The 15,412-nt window shown below is 41.5% G+C and overlaps 1 protein-coding gene across 6 annotated transcripts in view; it reads left to right on the forward strand.

Moving 5' to 3' along the window:
* Plcb4 (phospholipase C, beta 4) overlaps positions 1 to 15,412 on the forward strand; it is a 353,965-nt gene that overhangs the window by 217,582 nt on the left and 120,971 nt on the right. For all 6 annotated transcript variants that reach the window (XM_013512270.1, XM_013512271.1, XM_005380865.2 and 3 more), the window contains exons 5-7: positions 12,755 to 12,835; positions 13,642 to 13,701; positions 15,011 to 15,154. In XM_013512270.1, the coding sequence (XP_013367724.1) occupies positions 12,755 to 12,835; positions 13,642 to 13,701; positions 15,011 to 15,154 (285 nt within the window). The remainder of the gene's footprint in view (positions 1 to 12,754; positions 12,836 to 13,641; positions 13,702 to 15,010; positions 15,155 to 15,412) is intronic.

The following is a 15,412-nucleotide window of genomic DNA, read 5'->3' on the forward strand; positions in this document are numbered from 1 at the left end:
ATATTTTAAAGTGAATAATTTTGAAATTGCTTACTGAGTAATAAAATTGCATTTTTAAACCCATGCAATTTCATGTGACTTAGCTCTTCCTCAAAATTACGAGGAACTATTTTTATTATTGTTGTGTTGGTACTTTTAGATAGAGTACTATATTAGCATTTTCCCCGCAGAACCAACAGGAAATATATGAAAATCCAGGAAGAGGATTTATTGAGGCATTGGCTCACATGGTTATGGTGACTGAGAATTCCCAGGATCTTCTGTCTATATTTTGGGGGTCCAGAAAAGCCAGGAATGCAGTTCTACTTCTACCCTGAAGCAGGAGAGCCAGGGAAGATGGCCGGGTGTTAAGTCCCAGATCAAGTTCGAAAGCCTGAGAACAGGAGCAACCGTGTCCAGGAGCTGCGGAAAATGAATGGCCCAGCTCAAACAGACAGAGCAAATTCACCCTTCCTCCATTGTTTTGTTCTATGTAGGGCTCAACAGGTTGGGTAGTGCCCATCTGCATGAGTGAGCACAGGTCATCTTTACTCAGTCCACCAACTCAAACCCTCCTCTCTCCCGGTGACACTCTCACAGCCACACCCAAAATAACATTTTGCCAGCTCTCTGACCTTCCCTTATGCCAGTCAAGCTGATACATAAAATAGCCATCACAGAATGTTGTTAGTGCTTACAGTAGAAATATCTACGATGAGGAGCTCCATCCAGGTGCTGGACCTTATGCTTGATGAGCCATGCACAAATAGTGTTTCATGTAAGCCTCGTAACAGCTCAGTTGTTAAGTTCGTCCTTATTTCATGCTAGCATCAGCCGCGCCTGTGAACTTGTGAGAGCTGCACACTGTCAGAGCCTAGATAATCGGAAAGTCTGGGGTGGGGTTGGGCAGTCTGTGCTTGAGGAGCCCTCCCAGAGGTTCTAATGATGCAGCTCAAGTTTGAGAACTGCTAGGCATAGTGCAAGGAAAGGTGATTTAGACTTACTTAGAAGGACCCAATCCATTTAAAGTTCTGTATGCCTAAGCTCCCTCAAGCAGGCAGTGCAGATAAAGGAGGAAAAACTATACAATAAAAGAGTTTTCTTCTTCTAGGTTAGGCATAGTAGCGTCTGTTAAGCTCTTTCCTGGACAGGCACAGCGCAAAGTGCTTGACAGCAGTCTCTTCAAATCCTCAGGTGGTTGGGAGGATTAAGTGAGATTCTTTTCTGGAGTTCACAGATGAGGACAGAGGAGCTTAGACCCCTTAAGGAATTGCCCCCTCACATTCTAACTGATGAGCCCATCTCCAGAATTGGTGTCTTTATAAAGAGCACATTTACTCTTTGTGACGCAGAATGTCAAGAAGAGAAACGCTTTTTGAAGATATATATGAATGTAAGAATCGTATAATTAAAAGCAGTCTTTTTCCAGTTCAACAGTGGGAGCTAGAACCAAAGATCTGTTTAACTCTTTACTCGCTGTTTACTGTGTCCATATTAGAGCATAACTAAGTTTTTTTCTTTTGGAAATATAAGAATGGAAGAGTTTGGTTTGTATATAATTGCCCTTAAGTGCCAATGCCACAGAGGATGAATATCTCTCCCTTAAGGGAGGGGAAAAACTGAGCCTGTAGCAATAGAAATATATTAATGAGGGCTTTTTAAACCTCAAATTATGGGGAAGGGAGTAAAAAACTCAGTAAAATGGACCATATTAAAAATATATTTCCTTTCAATTGATGGCAATAGACATAATAGTCTCAATAAGAAACCCCATCATTTTAATACATAATATTAATCTTGATTTGTTAAGAAGCAAATGATTTTTTAAAGTACTTTCTCTTAAAGCCAGAAATGCTAAATTGCTCTGAAATGGCGCATTGTCAAAAGCATTTCTTCAAGCCTAAGAGCAGAGCGTTCGTCACCTTCAGGTGTCCCAACTCCTACCACACCCTTCCCACTGGGGAGCCACTGGCTTTGCGGGAACCTCCATTGCCCTCTGCTTCAGTCTACTTTTCCTAAGTCCTGAAGAGGGCAAGTGACCCTTTGGTAGGATGCATAAAAGAGCCACGTTTTTGAATGCTGATCAGAGCCAAGTTGCCAGGATATTGTTTGCAAATAAAGGAAGGGTTTTTGTACCAAGTAATACTTAGGGTAAACTCTTTGCCAAAGAGCTCTTTCTGAAAGCTTGAAATACACAGACTCAATTAACGACATGGGCACAAAGAGAAACAGTTTGAATTTTGGCTTTGCTTCTCAGAAATATGACCTGACTTGGTCTTTGATCCACTAAGCACTAAACCATAGCTTGCCTTTTTTGTTTTTGGTTTTGGTTTTTTGAGACAGGGTCTCACTATGTAGTTCAAGCCAGCCTTGAACTCACTATGTAGCCCAGGCTGGCTTCAAACTTCCGGTCATCCTCCTGCCTCAGCCTCCCAATTGTTGGCATTACAGGCATGCACCACCATGCCCAGCGTAACTTTCTTTCTTACGAATGGGAGTGGCAATACCTGGCTTGCATGGCCATCGAAAGAGATAAGATGGATCTTTATTAGGGGATAAATCAGAGTTTACTCCTTTTCTGGTTTAAACCTGCAGTAGTTTCCTACCTGTTGAGGATAATTTCCTGTATCCTTTGTGTGATCTACAAGTCCAGGATCTGTCCTTTGGTGTCCTGTGGACACACCAGGCACACTGTGACTGCAGGGCCTTTGCCCTTGTTGCCCTCTCTGGACTGCTTCTCTCATTATCATTCACATCACTCTCCCTCAGACTGCTTAAATGTCACTTCCTGCACAAGGCCTTCTTGACCCTCCAACTCACCTTCATATGCAAGCCCTTCGCTCCCCTGGGACTGCTTAAGCAGTATTTATTTAGTTTTTGCTCATTACCGAAACCCATCTAGAAAATAAGCCCTGAGAGCACAGATTTTGTTTTTCTGTTTTTATTTACTCCTATGTCTCCAGTGGGGAATTCATTCACCAAGGGTTAGTACTCCATGAGGACCTCTTGTGATCCACCAAGTCCTTAGTTATGCATCTGAGACTCAAATTCATTGCTACTGAAAGGGTTCCTAATTTTTAAAGGATTTTAAAGATCCCAAGGAACAGGAACTGAGATGCTCTTTTGAGGTCTGGAGAAGTTTTTAGCAAAAGCTACCATCCGTGTTGGCCATGGTGACAAGTGGCTTAAATCTACTCTTGAGGAACTCTCACCAGGGGGCCTGCACTCAGCCTGCTGCTGCGGTTGTTTCCATCCCTGGCTGGTTCCTGCTTGAGCATGGCAGATACTGGAGCTGCCTTTCAGGACCCAAACAAGGCTGCTCCAGAGGCACCGTGCTCCACACTCCCAGGCAGAGCTGTCCGTAGAGTGGTGCTGCACGCCCAGATCCTCTGTCTTCTCTTCTCACAGGTACTAATCCCACAGCGTGATTTGGAGACTCTCCCTGCCGTCTCCTGATTCTGCTCCCCTTTGTCTTTTACCCTAATAAATCTCTGATGCTTCCAGCTGTGTCTGGGAGGGGTGTCTCCATGGCCCCACAGGTGAGTGTCCCCTTCTCCCAATGGGAGGGTTGCACGCTGAGCCTCCAGGACTCCACTGCTATTCTCCATGGCTGCCTCTACTCCCTGAAGATTTCCTGAGGTGATAGCAGTGGTCCTGTATGATGCACCAAAATGGCTGTATTTCTTTTAGACAGAATAAAAAGTGATGGAGCCAGCCTTGGCCTCCAGCACCAGTGGGGACCATGTATGTTTGAGACCAAAAAATAAGCCATTCGGGAAGACAGAAGTGCAAAGTCATACTTTGTTGACTTTCATCTTCCTCTGCAAAGGGACAGGCTTATCATGCACTGTTGTGAAGAAAGGTGTTTTCCAAAGCTGCATTATTTAAGAGGGAAATGCATATATCCAAAGGGAAGTTACACGAAAACCTTTTGAGATTCTTTTCCTTCAGTGATTCTATTCAATGTAGGGATGTCCATTTGCCAATAAAATGTTCCTTCCTAGGCCTGCCTTTTCAGATATATATCTTCTGTAAATTACTTGGTTTAATTTATTTTTCTGGAACAAATTGTATTATAATTAGGAATGCTTTGCTGAAAACAAGGGTTGATCAACTTGCAGCCATATTTCAAGTACGGCTTCAAAAATTCCTAGGATTTTTTTTGGAAGGAATGTGGGAGAGGTGCCATATATATTTTTAATATTTGTTGTAAGTGTTTACTACAAATTCCATTTATCTGCCTGCATAGTTCTGAATAACAGTACCCTTCAATTTGTCCTATTTTCATTGCTAAGGCAGCTGTTTTGACATCTGTGATAGTTTCCCTGCAAAAAAAGTTTCTTTGAGAGAAACTACCTACTCCCCTTGAAGACGTACTTTGTTGACTTTCATCTTCCCTCTGCAAGATGAAAGGAAGTTACTGAATATTTTAGGACTCATCTCTTCAAGTGTCCTATGGCAAGAACCAAGGACTCCACCTCATTATCTCACAACACACAACGTCTCTGAGAATCAGTGTCGAGATTTTATCTCAAGATACCCATAGGGATGCTGTAGGGTCAGAGAAGGACAAAGACAGATGCCGGGAATGTAGCATCTTAAACTGGTTGACCTTACAAATTAAGTACGAGCAATGTAACATTTTTATTTTAAAGTAAAAGAGGAAGTGGAAATTACAGCTGGAACACCTTGCTGATGCTGGCTTGGGTGGAGAGAGATGGCTGAGGTGGGGGAAGAACAGACCCAAGTTGAACAAACCCAGGCTTTCAGTAAGTCTAACTCAATGAAAATGTACAAACTCTGGGTTTTCCTTGTACACAGACTTGAATTCTAGATCAGTGGAAGTAGGCGTACACCAGCCCCACTGCTATTTGTTATGATCCATAGAACAGGAGTGGATTCCCTGTCAAAATACAAATGTTGCTCTGCCCCACACTATGTATTATCTATGTCCTCCTAGATGACTTTCCAAACTCAGTCGAGATTGGTTTTTCTCATCTGCACAGAGCAAGGATGGTGGTATTTCCCTCCTTTGTTTATTTGATGATTAATAATATGAGCAACACTAATAATGATATCACTGTGTTATTATATTAACACTCAATAATAATTTACTTGCTTTAGATTATATATTGAGCTCATTACTACCTAGAGACAACCTATGAAATAGGTATTATGGAGTCTGATTTAAACATTTGGGAAGAGTTCATACTTCCTGGGTTTATGAGGTCTCTTTTGGAGGTAGTAGATTATAGTGCAATTTAATTTAGATGAGCTCCTCCTGACCCTTCCAAACTCAGACTTCTCTTGTTTTCCTCCAACCTTGCCAAGGTCATTTTTGCTTCCTTGCAGTTCATAACCAACCAGGAAACAAGGAGTGTGAGCCCCATGTGTACCCAAAGGAGACGTCTACTTAGGCATGTTTGTTTATTGATCATCTGACAGTGGGTCAGTGAAAGCCAAAGGGGTTAAGGTTGACCTGATTAGTCAAGGTTGGCAGAATAAAATGGGCATGGTCTTTGAAATGAGAGAAACTGGTTCAAATCCAATTCACTCTCCTATGAGCAATTTTCCCCTTCTCTCTAAAACTGCATTGTCCAGTATGGTGACCACTAACCACATGTGGCTACTGAAATGAAAAATAGTAAAAATAAAATATTGCATCTATGTTGTGCAGCCCACATGTTGAGTGCTTCACAGCTCCACATGGCCCATGGTGACTGTGCTGGGCAGTGCCCACTTGGCACAGCTCCATCATCATGGAGAATCTGTTGGACAGTGTTGGTCTAGTCTTCCCCGACAGGGTCTCAGAGCTAAGCGAGATGGTATGTGCAATGTGCCACATGCCACATCCCTAAACTCAACAGTAGCTGTTTTCTCACAATTACAACTAGTGCCTTTTTTCAGTATTCACCTTGATCCAGGTACTTAGATGTTCTCAACTTTAACTCTTTGGGAGCCTTCTAAGATCGATATCCCAACTTCAGATATGGAAAGTAAAGCTTGGTAAGGTTCATCAGCATGGTTACCAAGATTCTCCAGCATGTACCTTGGGAGGAGCCATCCAAGAACTGTTAGCTACAAGGCCAGAGCCCCAGAGCCATTGTGTGATGCCACCTCCTGCAGAGGTTCTTCTCCTCCAAAGGCTTGACTCCAGATGCACTGCAAAAGCCATCACTCTTCTCTGTGTCCCACCAAATCTGTGCAGTTATAAATATGAAAGAGGAACCTCTAAAAAATAAAGGTTTAAATAAGGTAGGGCTAGTCCAACGTAGCTGTCCCTGGCTGGTAATGAGGCTTGACCATGCCCTATTTGTTGATGCAAACCCCATATCAGAAAGACACAGATTTGCAATTAATGAAGGGTAGTCAAAGTGGAAGGAAAGATAGGACTGAAAAGGTAAGAAATAACCAGAGCTCACAACTAAAATGATATAAAATCAACTACTTGTTATCTAGTTCTCTCACCCAATGTGACCCTAAATGAGTGATCAGCCTGGTGAGTTCTCTGCCATTCCTTCCAAGAAGAACGGAGATTAAATATTCTTCTTTAATAGAACAACATTTAAAATTGAAACAAAGAAAAATATATTTTAAGTCAATTTTAAGTAACTTGAATATTTAAAAGACAGACTATAAAATCAAGTAATGTAGAAACAACCTGTGTCAGGAGAAAATTTACACTAAACATAAGACCCAGCCTCAGTGCACACCTGCTGAGATGGGAGTTGTCTCTGTAAGCCCCTCAGAGTCAGGGTCCCAGGGTCAAAAATAACTTCTTGCAGTAGTAATCCCAGCACAAGTGGTGCTGCTTGCCTCTCAAATCAGCTGCCCTCTGGCCAGCATTTGTTCAGCATTTTTATAAAACCAGTTCCTGACCTTTCCAGTCCTCGTCTCCCTGCGGCCTGAGGAAAGAGTTGGGCTGAATTAGCTAAGAAGTCTGTGAGCTCTATGGGGTGACTGTGATGAATGTAACTGGGTCCTAAAAGAACTGAAATTCTGGGCCCCCTAGGAGAAACTCTGTTGTGCTTTATTTCCTTACCAGAAAGTTGTGTTACCATTTATTAACCACAAAGGAAACAGATTAGAAAAGCAGAAGGAGCCAGCTTTGTTTCACCATCTTCCCTGCAGTGCCCAGATTTGGAGGAGAATGTTCCTGACAGTGGACTTTAGGCTATTACTGCTTTGGTCTGATCAGGGAGCCACAGCCCAAGCCTTGGGCAGAAAGGTGTCCATGGGAAGCTTAAAATGTGTTGGGCAGAAAAGAGATTAGAGGTCCTGTGCTTTTCCTTACCAGGGGGTCAGGTAACTCTGTGTTTGTTAGTGGGAGGAGGAGAGAAACTTAAACAGCTCAAGTTCTCATTCTTTGCAGCTGATTGCCACATAACCCCCAGATTTGTTCTCTGATTTTTCATGGGTAGTTTGAATACGGTTGGTTGGGAAACTTCTCAGCTACACTTGATGAGCTTATTGTGGGCTTTATTGAACCCCTTGTCTTTAGCGTCAATGATAACTTTTTGGGGAGGAACCCCTCCAATAACTGATACATTTTTGTGTTGGAAACTGGGTGGGCACCCGGTAAATATTTGGCCTCCTTTTTGCTTTTGTTGTTGGGGAACCCAAAGCCAAATTGTCATCCTGCGCTGCATGGGACCTTATGCGGGTATTTCTGAGAACTATCTTTTCCTTATTTTACTATTCTATTTGTTTTTTGTCTCTTTGCTCAAATTTCTTCTCATGATTTGGAAATCAAGTCTTTGCAAGGGCAGTGATGCTCCTGGTTCAACAAGGATTCCCAGGAGGTGCCTCAAAGCTCCCCTCTCCACTGCTCCCTAAAATGAGTTTGCTTGAATTAGGAAAATGTGCCCCTTGCTCCAGGCAGGCAGTGTGAACTTGAGACTTTTGCATTTGTCCTCTCCATGACCACCCTTGAAGGACCATCCCTGAAAAGTTCTAGCCTAGCATAATCCCCTCCACTCCAGCAACTTCCTATTCATCTGTTTTTACATTGGCCTTCTACAATATATTTTATTTGGAAAAAATAATTCATTTACATGTTTTTTCAATCAAAGAATTAGTTTTAGAGTGGTTTTGATGAGCTAGGAACACAGAAGTAAAAAAGACTGCCTTAAGGACTCTGCTTTCAGAATGGTTCCATCCTAGAATCCTATTCATCTAGAATAAGAGCCAGTCCATAAACAGAAAAAGAAACACAATAACTACCCACTGGAAGTGGTCCTAGCAAAGAAATAATCAAGGTACTGCAACAGAGAGTAAAATGAGACACATATTACGGACATGGAGGAAGCCTTTCTGAAGAGGCAATAATTAAAGCAAAGCCCAAAGGAGGAAAGGGAGCCAGCTACCAAAGAAAGCAGGAAGAGACTTTGAGCAGGATAAGCTGCAAATGCAAAGGCCCTGAGGCTAGAAAGTTTGAAGGGCTCAGGGAAAAGAGTTCTGATAATAGTGGAAATGCAGAAGAATGAGGAACTGAGGATGGCCTGAAATGCGATCTGAAAAACCCAGCTTATCTAGGATATTTTAGGCCCAGCTAACCAGTTGAGAGTCTAGCTTAAATAGTTTGGGAATCCTGTTGTTTATGATTTTAATGAATTGATTGGAATCTCAAAGCTTCAGTATGGCTGCTGTGGGAAGAAAGAGTAGAAGTGGAAAGATCAATCCTAAAGGGAGATGATGATGGTTTGGACCAAGGTCCCAGCGGGTAGAGGTGGAGTGAAGTGAGCATATATGGAAAATGCTGTAGAAGTAGAATTATTAATGGAGATGAGAGGCACAGATGAGAAAAGTCAAAGATGACTCAGTTTCAATGAGTGATTAGTCGCTAGTGACGTTTATTGCACTGAAGAAGGCTTGTGATGGAGAAGCCAGGGAAGGGTAGGAAACAAAGATCTCATGCATGGATGCGTTAACTTTGAGACCAACAAGTGGAAATGTCCAGGAGAGCATCAAATATATGGATTGGAGCTCACAGAGGATTGGGTTGGTCTTTTCAGCTTGGGACTTACTGAGATCTAGGAACATAGTGGAAACGACAACTTCCAGAACCAGGTCCTGGCGGGGGACATGTAGAGGTCGGGTACGGAAGAAAACAGCAGGAGACAATGTTAAAGGAATAGAATGCAACCAGCATCCCAAGAGCGGAGCATATTTTAAGAACAGCCAGGTGCTCCGAGATCAAATCACATGTGCGTGCATTGCATTTGGCAGTGTGCTGAAGTAGCCAGAGAAGTTCTAGAGAATACTAGAAATGGAAACAAATGGAGTCAGTCAAAGACAGCCTGCAGGAGAGGCACAGAGACAGTGAATATTGACATTTCGAGGTGTGATGCTTCAAAGATCAGAGACATAGGGTAGTTAAATGAAAACAGAGGCAGGGATGACTGGAACACAGCGTGTGCTGATAGATATGGTGTAATGAAAAGACGAAGCCTAGGGGCTGGGGATTTAGCTCAGAGGCAAAGCGCCTGCCTGGCAAGCGCAAGGTCGTGAGTTCGGTTCCCGGTACCGGAGAAAAACCAAAACCAAAAAAAAAAAGAAAAGACAAAGCCTAATGTGCAGTAGGTGGTGATAAGCACAGGTCTGAAGTCCTTTTGTGAGTTGATATCCAGAGCAGAAATGAGGAAGTTGACTTTTGGTAGAACTCATGTAGCATTAGGAGGGAAGAAGGTGAGGGGCGGCTTCTTCTGACTCCTGAAGTACTGTAATTGGCCACAACTGACCAAGTTTTTTATTATGCATTTATTTGTTTTGGGGACTGGGAGTTGAACTCAGGACCTTGCACTTGCCAGGCAGGTGCTGTGGTGCTGAGCTATGTCCTTGGCCCCTGACCAAGTTTTTTTAAAAAGCAGTGAAGCAGTCTCCTCAAAGAGTGTATTACCAGTTAAGGAAGACACGCACAATTAAAAGTAGTAGTTGAGCGTCTATTTGAGGTGGATAGTCCTGAATTTAAAGGAAAGCTGCACAGTTCAATTCATCCAGTTCTGTGATACACAGAATATGAACAGGATGAGAGCTGAGATTTTTGGTGAGTAAGACAGAAAATGGGATAGGAGCTGTGAGCATGTGGGAGGGAGTGATTGTCATATTGGGTTGTAGCAATGAAGCTAGAAAAGATGAAAGAAAAAGGAAGAAGAGTTTAAATGGCAAGAAACTGGCAGGGAGAATGAGCAGGAGGTTGCAAAGTCACACACACACACACACACACACACATACACATACACATAAACACAGAATAACAGTAATAATAATAAAGAGATAGAGAAGTAAGAAGAAGTAGAAGGAGAAGAGGAAAAAGGGGAGAAGGAAGTAGAGGAGGAGGGAGGAGGAGAAGGAAAGAGGAGGAGGAGGAGGGAGAAGGAGGAGGAGAAGGAGGAGAAGGAGAAGGAGAAGGAGAAGGAGAAGGAGAAGGAGAAGGAGAAGGAGAAGGAGAAGAAGTAGTAGTCAAACAAATATAAAAGGAAAGAAGAACCCTAGAGGTAGAGCTTACATGATTAGATCAGATGGTCCAAGAATGGGATGTTAGGAATCAAAATTCCTGGGTGGAGATGGTAAACTCTGGCACCCAGAGCAAGAGAAAGAGAAAGAGGAAGAGGAAGAGGAAGAGGAAGAGGAAGAAAAGAAATCTTTGTATGTGAGAGCAAGGAATTGAAAGTTCAGCCAAAAAAATACGCTGGAAAAGCATTCTTAATTTGTTACATATATTCCACAGATTGTCTGAAATCCTTATATGGAATTAGGTGACAAGTTGCTCATAAATAATAATGGTAGTTGATTCCTTGTGCATCTGCTCATAAACAACATCCCCTTAGGCTATACTTTTGAAGATACTACACTAGAATTCCTCACTACTATCAGGGAATTGCTTGGGAAATACGCTAAAATTTGTTAATTCTCCTGTCTCAATTAGTTGATAATTCTCATTTATTAGTAACAGGATGACTCCCATGGTCTTTTCAGTAATGTCTGATGCATTTTGTGTGATGTAGAAGACCCTTCCAATGACTTTGCTCTTATGTGTGTGTCCTTTCTTGCTTGCTACTGAGGTATTCTCACCATACTGCTCAAAAGTCCCTCTCCAGTGTCAGGTCAAGACTGTGTGTCTACAAATCCTGCCTTCTCTGCCTGGCCTAGAGACACCCATCTAAAGAATCAAATTCTTAGTAAAAATTTTTAAAGCAGGTTCAACTATCCAAAAATACTACCTTAAGGTAGTATTTTTTAAAGGTAAAAAGGAAAGCTGCACAGTTCAATTCATCCAGTTCTGTGATACACAAGGTCAAAAATTTTTGACCTTGAGAGTCAAAAAATGTCCCATCCTGACATTTCATATTGGTAGTGATTTGCTGCTGCTGCTGCTGCTGCAGATTTGAACTGTACATTATTCACAATAGTTACCACTTACTGAATTGGAACTTCGTGTGACGTGTATATCCCCTGCCTCATTTAATTCTCACAACAAACCCAAAAAGCGAGAATGTACATACAAATACTTTTATCTATTCAACAAGGGTTCTGAGACTTAGAAAGGGTTCATTTGCAAAGGTAGATAAAAAATGTTGGGACTGGGTTTTAACTCTGAAGGCAGAGGTTGGGCCATGCCCTTGCCTTTGTTTTATTCATGGCTAGAGGGCTGGTATCTTGACGTTGGGTTTACTTTGATAAATACTGCTATTTCCTTGGAATTTAAAGAGATAAATTTTGATGGTTGAAACTACGAGTCTGAAGATCCTTAAAGTCTTAAACTTGTAAGTGCTATTTGTTTTTAAATCACTGCCTTGATCCATGTTTGCCAGACAAGATCCTTATTGTTATTATTGCAATTATCTAGGAGACAGGTTCTTGAGATCATGAGGAAAGCGCACAGAATTATTGAACCACTGGGGCCAAGTCTCAGTGTAACAGAGGGACGGCTCATGCTCTGAGCCCAGTCTCTCATTTGCATAGGATTTTCCTGGCATTCCTACACAAGTCATGCTCTTTTGCTAATTATGAGTACTCCATTGGCAAGTACAGCACAATGGCTCTGTTATCCTGAGATTGCTCATATCCCTTTGTGATTAAAATTTTGATTCCGTATAGTTTTCACTGAGTTTGTGATATCAAAGTCCACAGGCTGGTTTCAGGCTTCATCAGAATGACCGACCTGGAGGGCTTGTGGGGACATATTGCCCAACCTAATTTTTCATATTTGTTACAGACAGAGCAGAGTTCCTCTTGCATGGGCCTGTTCAGGAAGCTGAGCTGGAAAATCCTTCCTCCTAGAAGTTCTTCCAAGACCTTAGGGAAACTTTCTTGTATATGACCGTTAGAACATCAACATTATTTCTTTGCATACCTCTTCTAGAAGAAGAGTCTGTATCAAATTGATGTGTCTTTCAGTTAAAAAAAAAAAAAAAAGAAGTACAAAGAATTTTCAAAATGAAACATTCCATAATATCATAAGAACTGTTATTAGAGCCTGGTGTGGTGGCACACACTTGTAATCCCAGCACTCGGGAAGCTGAGGCAGGAGGATCATTACAAGTTGGAGATCGGTCTGGGTTACAAGGTGAACTTAAGGCCAGCCTGAACTGCATAGCGAGTTCTGTCTCAAAAAGACAAAAAAAAAAAAAAAAAAAAAAAAAAATGTTATTAGAATCTGGACGCAAAGGGGTGATTTCTCATTTTTCTTTGTTTAGAGGCTCAGCGATATTTGAGTTTTTATTGGATTCAAAATGGTGTGAGTCACAAACACCAATACTTTTCTTTTTAACAGGAATCGTATGTGTTTGAACCCAACTGCCTCTTCAAAGTGGATGAGTTTGGCTTCTTTCTGACCTGGAAAAGTGAAGGCAAGGTATGACATAGAGCAGTGAGTTGTCTTTCAGTTTAAGCCACTTCATTTCTCAACGGATAGACCAGCTGCCTCTCAAGGGCGTTGGACCCCTCACTTATTCATTCATTCATTTATTCATTCATTCAAGATTTTCATTCATTCAAGATTTTTCAAAACCTGCATTCATGCACCAGGCACTGAGGACAGAAGGGGTTCGAGGACATTGTTCTAGTCCTAATAGATTCTAGTGTAGGAACAAAGTGAAACCTTTAAAAAAGGAGCTACAAGTCACTGAGTGTTGTAAAAGAGAAATTTAGATTGTTAGGTAAGCCTACAACAGACCGAGCTGATTTAATCTTGAAAGTTACGAAGATTTCCTAGTAAAAGATAGTCAAGTTAAAATCTAAAAGCATTATTAAAAGGGTATTTATTTTGTTATACTCTGGAGCTTAATGCCTGGCACATTTAATGCACATGTGAGGCAAATTTAAGTAGAATTGTAGTTATATAAAAGTTAGCATTATTTTCACATAGTAGCTTGTATACACACATATATTTGAGCATATATGGGCATCAGTTAACAATATTATATGTATAAAAGTCACAGCATTTTATAAGTAATTTATCTGGAGTTACATTTTTATATATATTTGAAATACAAAGTTTGGGATCTTATTTCTGCTCACTGGAAATAATTATTGGTTTTGCTCCTTTTGTTACCTAATGCTGATCAGTATCGACTTCATTGTCAGAAACGTTTGCCAAGCGCTTTGTGCCATAGGTCTGGCAGAATTTAAACTCACCGCTGTGTATGTTTTCTCTCTCAGGAAGGACAGGTGTTAGAATGTTCCCTCATCAACAGTATTCGACTGGGAGCCATCCCAAAGGTACCTGTGATGGGTGTTTGCTGTCCTTCTAAACACACGTGTATGCAGATTGGAAATGCTGCCCAGGATATAGTTTAACTTGTTTCTGCACCAAAACCATCATCTGCGAATTCAGAATAGACAGTTTAGCAGTCTTCTCCTTCACTGCTGTTGGGTGATTTGGAATATATCATTATTAGTTATATTAGAAGTCGGGATTCCAAAAAGCCTTGTATGAAGCCAAATAAACAGTTCCCTCTACTTGGAAATCAGTTTTATAAGCTCCCCTCTTTAGCAAACAGCAGGTCCCTTTTCATCTGTGGCCGATGGGGAAATTTATGTGGCTCAGGTACTTCTCTGTTTGTGCACCTGTGCACGCAGACACTGACTCACCTGGAGGGGAAAAACCCAAACAAACAGAGCACATAAATCAGTCTTCTGCATAGTGATTGATTTGTTTGAACAAGGAGCTATTTGCATAGTGGTGCTAGGAATTTCAAAGATGTTTCTTCAGAGAACATTCTAGCCCAGAATTTATTTCCTTTGCTGTAATACCCCTGCAGGTTTTTAGCCATTCAAAACAAAATTACATTCCTCACTTTGTGTTTTTTTTTTTCTTTTTAAAAGCTGTCTTCTTTTATGTCAGTTAAATTTTTGGTGTAGCTCTATGTTGGTGTTTCCTCCTGAGTTCTTGGGGAGAATAAAGGCATGATTTTCTTTATACATTAGGATAAACTTTCACAGCTTTCATTCCAATGGAGGATGCCATGCAGTTGTGCAGATGAAAATACTCACTCTTTGTATGCACGCTGCTTGAATTATTCATCTTGTTTTCTGAGAATAACCTGAGGTAGCTGGGTATGGCTGGGCCGCATCTGTTCACAGTAAACCTCTGTGCCTGTCCTCTGGAGAAAGACTCCACATTGTCCTTGCTACCCCATCTCCCAACTCTACGGCCTGCAGTAATGACACCCTAAACTCTAAATGAAGAGCCTCATACCCAGTGTTCTAAATCAGAAATTTTACACTGCCTTTCATTTATTTATGGGTTTATTTAATTTTTTGTAGTACTGAGGATTGAAACCAAGGCTTTCACATTCAGCTGCATTCCTGGGGTTGTTTTCTTTTGTTTGGTTTGGTTTGGTTTGGTGAGACATTGTCCCACTTCAGAATAAAGCTGGATCCCTGGACATTTTAGATTGAGGAGAGGGGGGGAGCCTGTGCCCTTATGTCTATTTTTTAACATCAAAAGTAGGTTTCTTTTGCTATACTCTCCTTCATGTTTTGTGAACTAACATATTTTTGACCCTGTTTGTATACTTCTTTATAGGATCCCAAAATCCTGGCTGCTTTGGAAGCTGTTGGGAAATCGGAAAATGACCTGGAAGGACGAATTGTCTGTGTGTGCAGTGGTACAGATCTGGTGAACATCAGCTTCACTTACATGGTGGCAGAAAATCCAGAAGTCACTAAGGTAGCCTCAGAGCAGCCTCTCCCATGCATATGTGTGTGATTTTTTAATGTTCAATATAATTATAGTGTATATTTTTAAACTGCAAATCATTCAAAGATTTTTGAAGTATTCATTGCTTTGCTGGCACAGTCATAGAGAAAATCCGGCAGGTACAATACCCTTTTAGCATGTCAGCCATATACACCAGCAGCCGAAACACCTGCTGTGGTATGTGGCGGGAAAACCTGGCCTGGATTGCTCAAACTTGAATGTGCACCA

Source organism: Chinchilla lanigera, unplaced genomic scaffold (genome assembly GCF_000276665.1).
Source record: "Chinchilla lanigera isolate Chin_1 unplaced genomic scaffold, ChiLan1.0 scaffold00014, whole genome shotgun sequence".
Classification (NCBI taxonomy): Eukaryota; Metazoa; Chordata; class Mammalia; order Rodentia; family Chinchillidae; genus Chinchilla; species Chinchilla lanigera.